The 16890-nt window shown below is 33.5% G+C and overlaps 1 protein-coding gene across 5 annotated transcripts in view; it reads right to left on the bottom strand.

The window, feature by feature from the left end:
- Nucleotides 1-16890, bottom strand: part of LOC125049676 (caskin-1) — a 222988-nt gene that overhangs the window by 84972 nt on the left and 121126 nt on the right. For 2 of the 5 annotated variants that reach the window (XM_047649080.1, XM_047649081.1), the window contains exon 2: nucleotides 4499-5050. The exons of the other annotated variants lie outside the window; for them this stretch is intronic. In XM_047649080.1, the coding sequence (XP_047505036.1) occupies nucleotides 4499-5030 (532 nt within the window). In that variant the 5' untranslated portion in view covers nucleotides 5031-5050. The remainder of the gene's footprint in view (nucleotides 1-4498; nucleotides 5051-16890) is intronic. 5 annotated transcript variants of the gene reach the window in all.

Raw genomic sequence — 16890 nt, forward strand, 5'->3', positions numbered from 1 at the left:
GAGTGCTTTTAAAAATAAGCTAATACTGATCGAAGGGGAACAAATCGGATTCGAGACAAACAAAGAGCATGAATTGATCGAATTACTAGCGACGACGCACACTGTGATCCATTGTAATCCGAACGCATTGATAGGGTCAAATAATAAAGTGATGCAGAACAGTGTGACCAATTAAAAAACTCAAATCATATGTTTAGTACAAATGAATATCAGTTTTAACGTGAGAAATAAAATACTGGCTGACAACTAAAAAAACTATGATAACAGACTTGTGTTTGTGTGAATCACATAATAACACGGTGCTCTAGACGGTAGAAAGCGATATTTTTGTCAAAAATGAACGGAGATCAGGATAGAAATGTGTGCCCTCAGAAGGGTAAAATCGAAATAAAGAGGCGCGGGCCGAACAATGTAGGGTATTGAAAATTTCACAAAGGGCACATGGTGCTTTCGAATAATAGTCAATAGGATCCAACCTGACGGGCCTTAAGAATTCGAGGGGGACTCTTTTTACGCTATTTACAGCCTTGAATTTAGCTGGGAACTACGCATTATACCTTTCGATGTTGGTATTATAATTGATTTGTACAACTCAGTACTCAATAGGTACGCTAGACCAGATTGTGAATTGATATCGAAGCTGTATGAGGAGTAATTTTTAGGAAATCCGGTTGACAGTTGCAAATTTGTTACAAATGTTTGACATGATTAAATGTCAACTAATGTTTAGCACACATTATGACAAATTGTGTAAATTTGTCTAATTTTCAAAAACTAAGAGTCAATAATAAGGAAATCTTAATTTAATTGTGTTTGCAAAGGCATTGACCAAATAAAAGGAACCGTTTCTTAAGTCACAAAGACTTTATCCCGGTTTATTAAAACCCTGTCAACATTTTATAACGCCATTGTTGTTTTGATGAATGACGACAGGGATTTTACAGACGTTGCCACTGAAATTAAGGTGTTCGCAAATGAGACTTCGCTGGAGAAGTGTGTAATCTTCACGAAACAAAGACGATGGACGCATTTCCAGCAGAACAAAAGAAAATTATTTTCTCTTCGCTCACGGGTGAATAAAATGATATTGCTGGCGATTTAGTGAAAATAGAGGTCAAGAAATAACTTAAATATAATAACAATAACAAAAATAAGGCGCAAAGATCTGGAAATATAAACGATTATAATGATATTAATAGGTATAATGAATTATAAGATGATTTAGAAGTATGACGTAAACATAGTTAAGTAGTAAATTACTACCATTTTCAAAGATACAAGAAGCAGGCAGCGACAATTACTGACTGCCGATGGATGTTAGCAGTTTTCCTGCCTATTACAGATCATTACACTAACTTTCTCGTATGTGTCAATTAGCTTAAAACTATACATAACATGGACAATACCGCTTTTAAATTACTTAGTCAATGGATTTTTAACCTTATAACAACCTAGTAAGGTGTAAATTTTAAGACTGCAGATGTGCCATTTGGATTACGATAAATATCTTCGGAAACAATGGCCACTTACGGACGGGTATTTTGTTAAAAGAAGCCGGTTTAATAGCAGTCCATTTTACAAATATAATATGAGAAATATTAGAAATTTTCTTGAATACGGCAATTCTTTTGTTGGAAATTAATGATATTTTGATTTGTTATTAATGATTGGACTTTTCTTAACACAGACGGTAAATTGCGTGATAACCTACACAGATATATTGTAGGCAATACGTTAAAAAATAACGTGACAACAAGCAGTATAACATTTTCAACAGCAGATTAATAACGAAAAATTTATAACAAAAAGTATAAATGTAAATAAGAGAGGAAATAGCGTATGTATAAAAATAAATCAGTGGCGCTACAACCTCTTTAGGTCTTGGCCTCAGATTTCTGAATCTGTTTAATGATCATTTTTAAATCTAATAGGCAAGTAGGTGATCAGCCTCCAGTGACTGACGCACGCCGTCGACTTTTTGGGTCAGGTCGGTTTCCTCAAAGATAGTCCGTGCACAGCTGGGGATCGAACTTACGACCTCAGGTGTGAGAGTCGCACGCTGAAGCCACTAGGCCAACACTGCTCTAAATAGCGTATGTATGATTAATTAAATCAAGATACGTAAAGGCACAATAGATGTTACTCTTCTGTAGTAATTTAATAGAACAATATCAAAACATATAAGACAATACAATCATCCCTCGGCTTAGTTGGAATTAGAGGTCTTACAAAGATCTTCGGAGATGGTTCTCTATTGTTCACCTTAATTGTTATTGTGGAGAATTAATTTAGGCGACGGTAGGGCTTAGCTGACTCTATCTCTGTCAGATTTGCGAAAATTTGTTAACTATATTAATTTACTATGACTGTTATTGTATTAATACATAATAGTTACGTATTAGTTTAACACAATTTATTGTTGGCATATAAATTATATTTAACCACCTTCATTTTCTAGCCGAAAGGCTTGGCTAGAAAATGATTAATATATAATACAGAGATTTGTGCGGACAGCAAACAGTAAATATTAAAGCCTTTTTACATTAATATGAACACATTACTAAACTGCAGACGCTACTTCCCAAACAGCTTGCTATAAATAAATATAAGACGCAAGCAGGATGTCGTATTTGTCTAAAACGACGAACATAAAGATATATCCCGTTCATGGGGATACGTGCACTGTGCAGATAACCCATGACTACGTGAGGTGGCGAAAATGACCTCCGTCGTGCAAAAATTGATAAGAATTATAGCTGTACTTGTTATTAGGAGATAATGATATCTATGTGCGGCAGCCATCCACCATATCGTGCAAGTGCAAGGTAATAAACCTTTCTCATTCCTAAGGTGATTCTTATGAAAGTTATGTATTTGGAACGAGACATATAGACACCAATCGAAAATCAGAGCATAAAAGTACATTTCTAGTTATTGCGTAACGAAGCTTCTTGTAAAATAATTAAATAAGTCCTGTAAGAATTTCACTTTGATAAACTATTAAAATGATTCTCTTTAAAATTGTTAAGCATTTATAATCCTTAACTAGCATTACAATGGGAAACCAAATAAAAACGTCATGGTTCATGAATTTATTTACATAACAAAAGCAATTTAGCTAAGAGAGAGGTTGTCATCCCGCTACTGGCGAATGTTGAATAAATGCTGACAGACCGCATCGACCCTCGGACATTAGACGTGTTATGTCAGCTACACAAATTGAATTAGAGCAAGCAGAAATGATTCGTGGATATATCTGTAAATAAGTAAAAGCATAACAAAATTTATCAAATATTGTCGTATTTTTGGAGAACATGACGTAAATTAAAGTAAAAGAAAATCAGTGGCGCTAAATATAACCTTTTTAATTTAATAACCTTGTCAATCGTATAGTATGTGATCAGCCCTCTGAGAATGACACACGCCGTCGACTTTTTGGATTTAAGGCAAGCAGGTTTCATCACGATGTTTCCCTTCTCCATTCGAGCGAATGTTAAATGCGCACATAGAAAGTACATTGATGCACAGCCAGGGGTCGAACCTACGACCTCAGGGATGAGAGTTGCACGCTGAAGCCACTAGGACAACATATGTAAATGAAAATACTTAGTGAAAGTACTATTTTAATATTTTCTAAAACATTTTGACTAGACGCGGGAATGGGAACACAAAGTCGCATCTTTATGTGCTTGGAGGCTGAAATCAGTGTAACGGAAAATTAAAAAGGCAATTTTCTAAGTGAGACCACTTCGTACAGCTCGACACGAGAGATAAGCTTTGCATTACACCCCTTATGCTCTACTTTTACTTACTGTTTTTCTTCAGAAATATTTGTTTTAAAATCACTTTACAAACTGTGTCAATTACGAGTCCGATAAGTGAAACTGAAACCTATACCCAATCTCAATGTAGATTACAATCTTCCTCCTACACTTTAAGTCTATTTTTATTTTAAGGGTAAGGTTTCTAAGCGTTAATAACGTATAGTATTACAGGTGATTCTGTTTTATTGGACGTGGGCATAACCTTCATAGCGAACACATGTTTCTAACTGGATGAATTGTTTTTCATTGAAACAAACTCTACCGTCATCATTATTCGATCATTAATGTCGATGAGAAAATATGTAACGCGATAATAAATCAAATGTCTACATCTAATTAATCAGCATTTTAAATATAAACAATTATATAATTTAAAAAGAAGAAAGCGTTTAGTGCAGTCAAGCTTGACGATAAGCCTTGAATTAAAGCCACCAACCTCTTTTGGTCATTTGTACCCGTCGTACTAATAATTAACACAGACGGGGCCACCGCGGTAAATGGTTAACTGCCGTTTCAATTGGAGAATAATGAGACGAGTTTGGATTTCTAAATGCTAAGTGTTATGTTAACGCATTGTTCTAGTGATGAGAGTGTTAATTAGCGCACTACACTCCCAGCAATTAATAAGGGAGTTTTCTGATTAGGCAAGCTAGTGATAAGTCGCGAAGACTCACATAGTAAAAGATTCTTCCAGCTTCCACCGAGAACGCGAAGACATCGATGCAGACGTGGTGTGGGATTGGCTGGTGGAGCTCGAGGAGGCGGCATTCTCACGTCTCCTTCAGACGAGCTTCTACCCAGGAGTGACGATTCACGGTCTCTAGAAAGAGATCTACGTCTTCCAAACGGCGCTCCTCTAACGGTAGCGAAGTTTTCACCGGTCACGCTAAATGTATCCATTGGTATTGCATCCGATTCGTCCCTTTTACTTCTAACAGAGAAAGTTCTCCTAAAACCGCTTGCAAGACCTTCAATTGTTTTTCTTTTTGGTCGTTGTATTTCTTCAGAGCTAAGGAGAGTTATATTGTCTAAATCGTGGGTATCGTATGACCTTTGTGGTCTGGATTCCAATCCGCTAAGATCTTCGACACCACCGTGACGATGTCTAAGTGGTTTGCCTCTATCGATGTGACCAAGTTCATCGTAGCTTTTGTAAGTGGAGCTTCTTCTTGGCGCAGGAGGCCTACCAGCTCTATCGATTGTCATCTTAATTTTGAACTAAGGACCTATTAAAAAATTAACGACTGGTTAAATATATTTCGTAGTTTATTTTTCGATGATCCTGGCTTGCTCGTAGTAATCTTTAACAAATAGCTTATGTACATTTATATTCCTTTAAAGTAGATCAGTCAGTATCCTTGAAAGGTACAGTAGTTATAATAGTCATTTATTGTAATATTTGCGTGCAACACTCTCGTTAAACAACAATATCGTGACTTGTCATAGTTTAGAATTTGCCAATATAATTGTTTATCAAAGATAGTCAAGGGATTGTAATAACAAGATAACAATGCTTTAAGTGGTAAAAGTGGATTTCGTAGTTTGCAGGAGGCTTGAGGAACTCTTGAACTGTGTTATCAACACGTTGTATGTTTTGTTAGCTTATAGACCGACCAAAGCCGTTAGAAAATCAATAACGATTTCAAGAAATTTATCACCGTTACTCTTTTGTTAAATATTGAAATTTATATATTACACGTTTCTTGATAAGTAATTAAGTTGTGCAGTGACTAGAACATTGTTAACCCTCACATCTGGTTTTTAGAATTTGATTAACGGCCATCTGTTAGTATTAACAAGGCCTTGGATGGTCAAAACTGATATTTATTGTAATTCTAAGAATACTATATCGCTATTTAAGTTTCAAAATTAATTTTGCTGTTACCACCATATTAACACGCTTATTTTTCTTATTTTTATCAATCAACAAAATACTATTAGAATTAATACGACAGATTTACGTAACAGTATCTATGGCAGCTTATATAGTCTATATATTCAAAGACAAACGACTATCGCATATTACGAAACTATTGAATAGTGTTCAAAATTATCAAAACCGAATAACGGTTCGGTGATAGGGACATTGTTGGAATTACAATGATTGTTCCGCCACTTTCCACGGACCCCACGTTCCGTTTATCAGATAAAGTGTAGAGAAATGTCACCTTGGATTTTGTGAAAAGGGTAGAGGACGTGCAAAGTGCACGCGGCGAGAGAAAAGAACCTGTCGACACAGTTTTTACGATTGAGAATAATTTTCGCGACACGCGCTTACAATAATTGAACGAAATTCAATTGAGATACACAACGCTGATGTACAGTAAATTTTTACATTAAGCAATACTTTATTTTTGTAAACTAATGATATATATGTCTATGATAGGTTACAGTTTCGCATTTCCTATACTCAGCTTTTTGTAATTATAGGAATAAATTTAAGATTTACGACAAGCTATTATTTAATTGAAACATAACCCTTTAAATACCTAAATTCCCTTTCCAAAGGCAAATTTATGATAAATTTGACATCACTGTTTAGTGCCGTTATGATTTACTTATCTCTACTTAATGATAATTTATTACCTTTAGATTTCACGGTGATAAATTTCTCGAAAACCAAAGCTAAATAACTCAAATACCAAACCTATAATGGAATTTATTACGTAAACCATTTTGAAATATCATTCACATATACATTGATAGGTATTCTAAATTAAAATATTGAAAATTAAACGCATCACTGATTTTCGCAAGAAATATTATAGTATCAAAATACCTAAGTGAAAAATACTTTTACTTTCAAATGTGAGGTATTATTTAATAACTTTAAGAGGTGTAAATATGTAAAGGTTTTCTCGTAAGGTCTACACGGTCTTCAAGTAATGGGAGTGCATGACCCTAATCACCTGTTCGCTCAGTGGGCTAATTTTCTATAAAAGCCTTCTCGACTTACAGTGAAGTACCTTGTAATAGGGTTAGAAATTAATATCTTGTTAGTAAGGTTACGGCTTAAACTAAGTTTAAGCTTTTTACTTCTTATGTAAAGCTTACTAACTCCTCTCTACACAGGTTAGACGCAGTTGAAATCCAGATTTTGAGTAAGATATAAATATATTCTGATTTCGTTTAAAGTAAGACCCCATTATACCAATCATAGTAAAAAAGGCAGTCTATTGCTGCACAAAATGTGCGTCGTTGACATAATGATAGCATAGCATTGCATGAGCAAATGCACATCATTACTGTTGCGAAAACAATACAAGAATGGACCAGGAAATGTTCCTATCAATCAGGCCGTCTAAGCTTCCATAGAATCACATCATGTTCAACTATACAAATACATCATTCAATTGCTTCCTAATAGTATAAATTTAAATTGAATGTCTTTACTTATAGTAATATTTAAAAAAAATCTATATTTGTTGATTCAACTTTCATCACGAAAACCTTTCAAATTTATTTACAAACAGAACACACATTAGCTAAAATTAGTGGCTCTTGAACTGAGACTAAACAACTCCAAATTGAAGGACGTGTTTGAGTAAGAATTAAAGTAACAGGAAGCATTTGGATTTACCAATGATAAAGCATTGGAAATCTTTATGAATGTTTACATGCCACACAAAATGTGTTAGCGAGAGTAAACAAAGGGCTGGAGAACACGAAAAAGAATTGAGTAAACCAAAGTGTAAAGAGTGAAACGGTCGCTAAAACGAGCGTTGAATTGTTTCAAAAGAATTAAATTGCAGAATGATCAATAAATCATAAAGTTTATGTATTGTTTGAACAGTTGAGCGTTGGTCAAAAGCAGAGGGCTGACAACCCTAGTAAACACATACGTCAAATGAAAGCACAAATAGTACGCGTCAGTGCCCACAAAATAGTTAAACAAATAGAAGTTATTAAACAGAAGTCGATGGATAAACTATTCCTACTATTTTCACACGGGTTACTTTTATAAATTTTGTAGTTCGAAAATAATGTGTGCGTATGTATATATACTTAATATTATAAAGGTGAAGTTTGTGAGGTATAGCCTCCCTGAAGATCTCTTGATCTAAAGACCGATTTTCAGAATTTTCAAAATCAGTTGCCTTAACGATAGCATATGTCATACTTCTGTATTACAAATTATTTGAAGAAGTCTATTAAGTATGAGGGTGTACAATTATACAAAAGGGCATTAAAGATACATATATCAGAATGAGCCTAGTAGACTAAAATTAGGACGGCTGTCAGATGGCGACGTGTATCTCGTTCGCATATATTAAGTTTCTCATGTATAAAAATACATCGTTTGCTAGAAATTATACTTTAAAACATTGTATCTTCTATTTTTTCAACCAGTTGCACACAGATTTACTTTAGAGTTTATTTATTTGGGTTGGAACCTCAAAAGATCTTTAAGTGATTAAGATAAATGTGAATTTTATAAAGTTGGCCGCCGTAATGGTCAAGATGAAGAAATGTGTTGCGATGAACAGCAATCCATATATGGCAAGTGACTTGAATGTACATACGCAAATTTAATTATTTTTGTTAAAAGTAAATTTTGTAACCAAATTATAAATTATATACTAAGCCAATATTAATGTTTTAATATGATAAAATAATAAAATTACCCATCTTCATTTAAGTAATTATAATTATACATACGAAACAACTAATTTCAAAATGAAAAAATAATTAAATCATACATTCACAAAATTAGCATTTTCGAACAACGTTATTGCGTTACATAAAGTGTATTATGTTGAGGCAAAAGGCTAAAAAATTAAGTAGCAAAAAAGTCACAGTTCATGCATTCAACTAATTACCGTGCCTCGCTGGAGTAGCTAAAAGCCAATTAAAAGTTTGCTTACGAATGAAATAACAGAAGTACTAGTACTTATGAGAATAGCTCAGGAATACAACATGCCTCTCAAAACTGTTTATTTTATTTTCTTGCACTATAATATTCAGTCTGCCGTTGCATCAAGGCCGAACACTACTTGGCCAATACAAAAATACTCGCAAAATTATATTTTGAAAACGAAACAATTTGAGTAACAACTTGAAGATGTTACTGCAGAATTGCAGGTCCAACATTCTATGAAATTTAAAATATTTTTATGCTGTAAATGATCACAAACACGGGTAGAACTTCTTATTAAAGCCATAAAATTTACCTTGCTTTGATAACATCGAAGACCTAAGTTATTAAAAGGGTATGGTAACGTTTTGTTCAAGTAATTATGTTTGCAAAAAGTCGATATCGGCAAACACTAATGAGACAAGCGCTATCAAAGGCCATATATCAATTGAGAAATCTGTCGCCGACACAGCTAACTTAACAACGATTTTGATCAATGCCGACCAAGGAATAACCTTATTGAAAGTAAAATAATTGATTGTATCTCCTAATACACACATATTGTATTATAACTGCCAGTAGGATCACCTAGTGGATAATCGTAGGGATGCACTTTCTCTTGCATGAAACAACCAAATTCCTCTTTCCTTGAAGAATTGATGCAATTTCTTTAATTATATACAATCATAAAAATCCTTGGGTATTAAACAATATAACTATCTTAAAGGTCCAGCCAGATAACCTATACAATAAACGTATAATTAAAAAACTTAATATTTTACAATTCAAAGGCATGCATTTTAACAAGTTACCGTCATAAGCCGTAAATTCAGACACGTCGTGATCACCAACCATTACACTGACACTTTAACGAGAGGGTTTTATATGAAATTTCATGTAAATAAAGACAGAGAGAGCGATGAAAGGGAAAAGATTTGTGTAGGTCGATGTCATGTCACGAAGGATGAAAACTTAGGTCATTCATCAGAAGGGAAAGCGTGGGTTACTGATAGTTCTTATGAGCGAAGTTGGATTGTTGCATTACAAAATATTTACGAAATCGTATCATATTTCATTTGTGTAGCCTTGTAATTGTTAGCATCAGTCGGAAATATAATTAGTTTGCAAATCAAATTACATGACAGTTATGATTTTTAATATTAAAGCCGCTATTTACTGAAAACATGAATTTTGTTATGAGTTCTACAGAACATTGATTTCTACAATCCACCATAAAAGCTTATCGTCGTATTTACATTTTCTTCCGTGTTTCAAAATGTAATGTAGCAATAAAAACCGTTCACACAGGTTTGGAAACCGCGACCGAAATCAATACCCAAAACATTTTCGATTTAATTCTGAAACAACTCATCGAGCACTGAGCGACACAGTTTGTCAGAATTTTGCCAATCTCACCCGAATCGTTTGCATTTCGAGTCCAAAGTTCCTTTATTTTATCTTACGGACAGTTTTTAAATGAATGCCAGTTATTCTTTTTTGTGCATTCATCGCAATTTTTAACGAGATTTCTCACTGACAAAAGGATGATAGCTTTGACAGTTGTTTAAACATTCTCTTGTTCTTCAGTGAAGTTTCCTTTGTCTTATTGAACGCCACGTACTTGACAAGATTTATCAAAGGCCCGAAAACGTTTTTCAAACTCAAAGACGACACACTTTTGCTAATGAAGAGATAATCTCAACGCACGCAGTGAATTTAGTATTGGAACTGTCTCAAATAAAATGATTTGGTAATAACACGACTGCAATTTTATTGTATGTGTATGAAAGCTCGTGGGAATTGAAAGAAATGATTTGCGACTTTCACAAGTTTCAGCTCGATGTAATTATTGTTTCGCCAATCAGATAAGTAAGATCGTGTGTGTATTCTCTAAAAATGCGACAGTGAATCGATTTAGAAAGCTAAGCAATTGTACCGTTAACATCCGGACCATGTTCAATATAGTTATGTCAGGTACAAATTGTATTGAACCCGTATAAGAGTCGTTAGATGTAATTGCGTATCATGCTAAAAGATCAGACGGGCAAAAACTTTCGCTAACAGATTCGATACAACGCTATCATTAATATGATTTTTATTTGCTTTGATTGTTCGCCTACGAGTGTTCAATCAGCTGATTTGGTTGATTATCAAGCGAACGTTGACATTAAACAAAAACCTTGATTGGGCGGTTTGTTAACTGTATCTATCGTATGAGTCTGCTTGAAGCGTTGCTATTGTATTAACATATAAATCATATTATTAATTTGAGTAATAGGCATGTCTAAATTAATTTCTTGTTTGATTACACGATTATTCTTAACGATCTTATATTGTACACCGGCGATTACGCGGTTTTCTCTCTTAAACAAATTATATGCCGCTATCTAATTATGGATATAAAATGGCGTACTCAAATTAATAAATCGTCGATGAATTTTATCGTCTTTATTGGGTGGTACGTGATACTATTAAGTTTAACTTTCTAGTAGAAAAGGTAGTTTATTACTGTAACAATGTCTTATAATAAAATATAATGTTAATGTGAAACATTTATAAGCTTTATTGTCCTATCATTTAGTTTTGCGATTTACATTTCTGCTGTGTTTATGTAATACCAAAATTACATCACATTATATGTTTAAAATAATAAACGGCTGAAATATAACAGTCTTTTCTCCAACTTTTATTTTGTTCCCTTTAGAATAGAGACTCTTGGGCTATGGAATTAAAGATTTAAGTTGGCACCTAGGTAGATAGTACCGGTGACCCCAGAGCTGGTGCTTTCCTCGCTCAACGAATAAGTAAGCTCGCAATACAGCGAGGAAATTCTGGCAGCGTTAAAGGTACACTGACACAGGGACAAAACTTATTAAATTTGTTTTAATTTACTTTTTTTATTATTAGTCGGTTAGGAGTACGAAATCAACATTTGTAATTATATTTTAATAAATTTCTAGATTTTATGATGAGCCTGCAAGTGTAATTCATCATAATATGAAATTTCTTCACACCACAGTGCAGTATGTAATAATTAGCAACAATAGTAGAACAATGTAAAGCCAAAATAAACGTTCGATTATTATTGTTATTCAATTAGTTATCCATACATCAATTCATTGATTCATGCATACAATATCTTAATTAAGCATATGTACATCCAGGCATACATGTGCACTCGTGCATAGATGATAGATAGTTCGATGTTATCATGTTACTTCGATAGCGAGACTATCATACTTAGCAGGATCATAAAATTGCATAAGTACTTGATGTTAATCATTACGAACTAAATAAAAAAATATAACCAGAATTTTAAGGTAGAAATAATTCCTTGGAAAATGTGAGTATATAAATAATATACTATAGAGTATACTAATAAACAATTCTATGGATACAGACATTATAGAAAGGACACTTTTGTTTTATGTTTTTGTTTTAAATTACAAACCTACGTATACATTATCCCTGAGTAACAGGGCTATATTTATTTACAAAACATTTAAAAATTATCAGCCGTGCAGTCTATCTTTCAGCTTTTAAAGTGATAACCGCCATCCATGGGACACCTGCAACGCCAGTGGCTAGCGGATGTGTTGACGACCTTTCAGGGAACGGTGCGCTTTTTCTTTAATACCCCTGAGTCGTATCGGTTCGGAAATACCTCTACTGGCAGCTCCACAAAGAGGAGGTGAGCGGCTGATAATGCCATAAAATTATGTCACATGATGACACATTACAGTAATTAGCATTAACAACTGACAAAAATCGTTACTGTACGCTTACAGATAAACTTTCCTCATTTAAATTTATCCCTCGTTGCTTTATTGTTATTACTGACAAATTACTGAAGATTTTGCTTCACCTGGTGTAACGGGTTAGTGAAATATGATTATTAATATTTTAATATGAACGGTTGATTACTTGATACATTGCGCTTAACGTTGAGAAATGGATCCGATTAAAGAGAAATCAGGAGAATTTGTTAATAAATAAGTTGGGATCAAACATTCATATTATATATATATCGGGTGTTTTTTTTAGAGGTATAGAACTTTAAATTGCAATAAAACAACGATGGATTATTGGACTGACATGATTTTTTTTTTATTTGAAAGATAATCTTGTGGCAATACATTTTAAATATGATTTCTGGCATATGACTGCCACGGCTGGCTCGGATATAGTCCAATCTGGACGTCCAATTTTCGATGACTTTTTTCAACATTTGTGGCCGTGTATCGGCAATAACACGGCGAATGTTGTCTTCCAAATGGTCAAGCGTTTGTGGCTTATCCACATAGACCAATGACTTTACATAGCCCCACAGAAAATAATCTAGCGGTGTTAAATCACAAGATCTTGGAGGCCAATTCACAGGTCAAAAACGTGAAATTAGGCGGTATCTTTCAGTAAATCGATTGTGGCACGAGCTGTGTGACATGTTGCGCCGTCTTGTTAAAACCACAGCTCTTGGACATCATGATTGTTCAATTCAGGAATGAAAAAGTTAGTAATCATGTCTCTATACCTATCACCATTGACTTTAACATTCTGGCCATTATCGTTTTTGAAGAAGTATGGACCAATGCTGCCACCAGCCCATAAAGCGCACCAAACAGTCAGTTTTTCTGGATGTAACGGTGTTCCGACATACACTTGAGGATTAGCTTCACTCCAAATGCGGCAGTTTTGTTTGTTGATGTAGCCATTTAACCAGAAGTGTGCTTCATCGCTAAACAAAATTCGCTTATGAAAATCGGGAACAACGGACGGGAAAATTGGACGTCCAGATTGGACTATATCCGAGCCAGCCGTGGCAGTCAAATGCCAGAAATCATATTTAAAATGTATTGCCACAAGATTATCTTTCAAATAAAAAAAAATCATGTCAGTCCAATAATCCATCGTTGTTTTATTGCAATTTAAAGTTCTATACCTCTAAAAAAAACACCCGATATAAGGAAATAAAAACCACGCCCTTAATTTGTAAAAACTACATCACTCGTAAGGTTACTATTATCTTGACTCATTAATCTCATTGTAAACAAAATTTTACATAAGGCGACGGAGTACGTTTACAACAAGGTAATTATGCTTAATCTAATATATAAAATTCTCGTGTCAAAATGTTCGTTCCCATACTCCTCCGAAACGGCTCGACCGATTCTTATGAATTTTTTTATGCATATTCAGTAAGTCTGAGAATCGGGTACTATCTATCTTTCAAACTCTTAAGTGATAAGGGGTGTCCACCCAAAAAAAATGTTTTAGACAATTTTTATTGATTTTATTTTTTTATGATACCTCATACAAAAATACATACAACCCCTAATTTTCCATCCCTCTACGATCAACCCCTGTTTTTTATTATTGTAGATAGGTATTTTTATAGAACTAAAAAAATGTTTCCTAGATATAATATGGATGGCAAAACAACGTTTGCCGGGTCAGCTAGTATTCCTATAAAATTTAATAGTTTATTCTAACTACAAATATATACTATTTCATTCAGTACAGTTCTAAATGCCAAGTCAAAACCACTACTAATTACAACATACCATCAGGCCCATAACAAATATCTAGTCTTTGTTAGCTAAAATTCTCAAGTTCCCAATACGTCAAGCATTTAACGACGCATCTAACAAAAGAAGACGTACAATTAAACAGTCACTACGAAATGTATGACAGTTAATCATGGTATACGTATATGGTAACGTTAGTACAGAAATGGGAGCCTTGACTAATGTTAATATATAGGTCGAATGCTTGAAAGAGTTCTTAATAACAATGTGGTAAATTTTTATAATATAAAAAACCTTTTTTGTATATTTTTAAACGTTTTCATTTTGTGACACAAGAGCTTGGTGATAATCACTTTCTTTCTCTAAGGCTATATATTGTTGGTCTATTGCTATTACAAATATTTCAAGATATCATATGTATATCTTAGTGTTTTTACATGTCCTGGTGTGTTATACGAAATATTTATTCCTAACAAGTACAGTAACACAGCTACAGTTAAAAAAATATCAATGATATCTTGGATTACAACAAATCGGACGAAGTTGCGATAGTGATACGAACTGTGTAAAATATATAGTACATAAACCTATCAAAGATATTGAACTTTAAGAAAATTGACATGTTTGATTTTATATATTAGTAGTATTTATTTCAGCATTTCACTGACAATACAATGAACAAATGGTTACTTGTACTAGACATAACCTTTCGATTACAAGTAATGTGGAATCTAATATATTAAAACCTCTTTTAAAACTACTAAAACAAATACAATAATTTCCTGCACGTCACCTGTCAATAATATCAACATGTAAGATATAAGTGACAGTTTCACTGACGTATATTATGACATATCGATCGTTATCAAAAGTAAAAAATATTTAAAGCGTACAAATCTTTATGTAAGATTTAATTAAAATTTAATTAAAGATTTAAATTAAGAAGATATCACTTTTTACTTAACATTCAACTTTCGATAATTAAGATACTAAAAATAATGTATGTATTTATTTGTAAGTGATTAGTAGATTTCTTTTTGGTACAATTTTGCTTTATCGCACGTGGTGTACAGCCCAAAATTTTGATTTCACCGAAACATAATTGTTTTGGGTTGGGTAGGTACAGAAGGCTACTTTTTTATAGAAAAACAAGGCAGGAGGCTCATCTGATGTTAAGTGATACAGCCGCTCGTGGATACTCTCAATGCCAGAGGGCTTGCGAGTGCGTTGCCGGCCTTTTAATAATTGGTGCTTTTCTTGAAGGACCCTAAGTCGAATTGGTTAGGGTATAGAATCTGATCTACTTGTTTGAAACCGACTCAGTAGAATATTTTCTCTACTAGCAAATTCTATTAATTATGTCCGAAGTACAGAATTTAAATTCTACCTAACAAGATCATTCTATAGTATAAAACATTCAAATAAATTGTTGTATCCGTTAAGAGAAAGTGTAGTGTTGAAATTGTAGCTATGAGTATTGTGGGAATATTATGTATTTTGTAAGTTTAAGATGTTGCGATATAAACTTGGCTCTGGTCCAACGTTATCCTGCACCATCAAGTATATCATAGGTGTAGAATAACCTATATTATTTATTTAGGCGAGTGTTATAAGTACTAAAAAGTATTTTCACAATTTAACATAATTTAAACGTGTTGTGTAATTGTGATAATTCAACGTGTTAAATTACACCAATATAATTATTTTAAACTTTCAATATATTTAACGAAGTCATACTCTTGAAGCTTACACTAGATTTTAATAATTTTTGAACGACCTTTTGAAGATTTTTTAAAATTCCGTTCCTAAGGAAAATCTGATCAGAAATAAAATTATAAACGTATAAGCAAAGTCAACTGCGAGTTTCAGTTAAAAAATCTTCGTATTTGTTAAGGTAACGGATTTTCGTCAACCCATTTTATTTACTTACAAGATTGATAAAATTGATATGATAACACTTGTCAAAAACGAGATAATTCTGATGAACATTTTTAGGGCATCAGATCAATACTCGATAAAAACGAAGGAAATTAAAAAATACAACATCTGCCGCGCATCCCGTCAAAAACTAATTAACTCCAAACAAATAGCAACAAAAACAGCAATGTATGAGAAAGTTCAAAATTTAACCATTTCACATCCTCTCAGGATATGAGACAGATATATCAGGTAGAACAGAAATGTTTCCATTGATATTCGTCACGTCAAAGTAACCCGTTCATTTATAATATGGCTGTATAGAATCAGATTTTGAAATCATTTCTGGCGCTAGAATTGAAAATAAAGTTTGGGAAGAAAAGCTTGATTAACGATGCCATGTCACCCGGAGCGCCCCCAATCGAACGACAATGCGAGTCATGCGATATAATAGCGATATTGTATTCGGTGCTAACCAAATTACTTTCTGATGTAATTAACGATTTCCCCACAAAGTCGTCATTTATATCACCGTATATCACAGTCACAATTATGGTTTATGTATAATCATATATCTTACTGCTTTATACGTCCTTATATCAGGCGTTAAGCGATGGAGTTGGAGATGGAGCACCGTTCAGGAGAAACATTCAATTCTTTCTCATATTAATAGCCAAGCAATAGATTTTTGCAAGTTCAGAAACCAATATACGGTTACATGAGATAAAAATGTACACGTAAATAACTACAGTGTAAACTCTTTATAATG

Source organism: Pieris napi, chromosome 5 (genome assembly GCF_905475465.1).
Source record: "Pieris napi chromosome 5, ilPieNapi1.2, whole genome shotgun sequence".
Lineage (NCBI taxonomy): Eukaryota > Metazoa > Arthropoda > Insecta > Lepidoptera > Pieridae > Pieris > Pieris napi.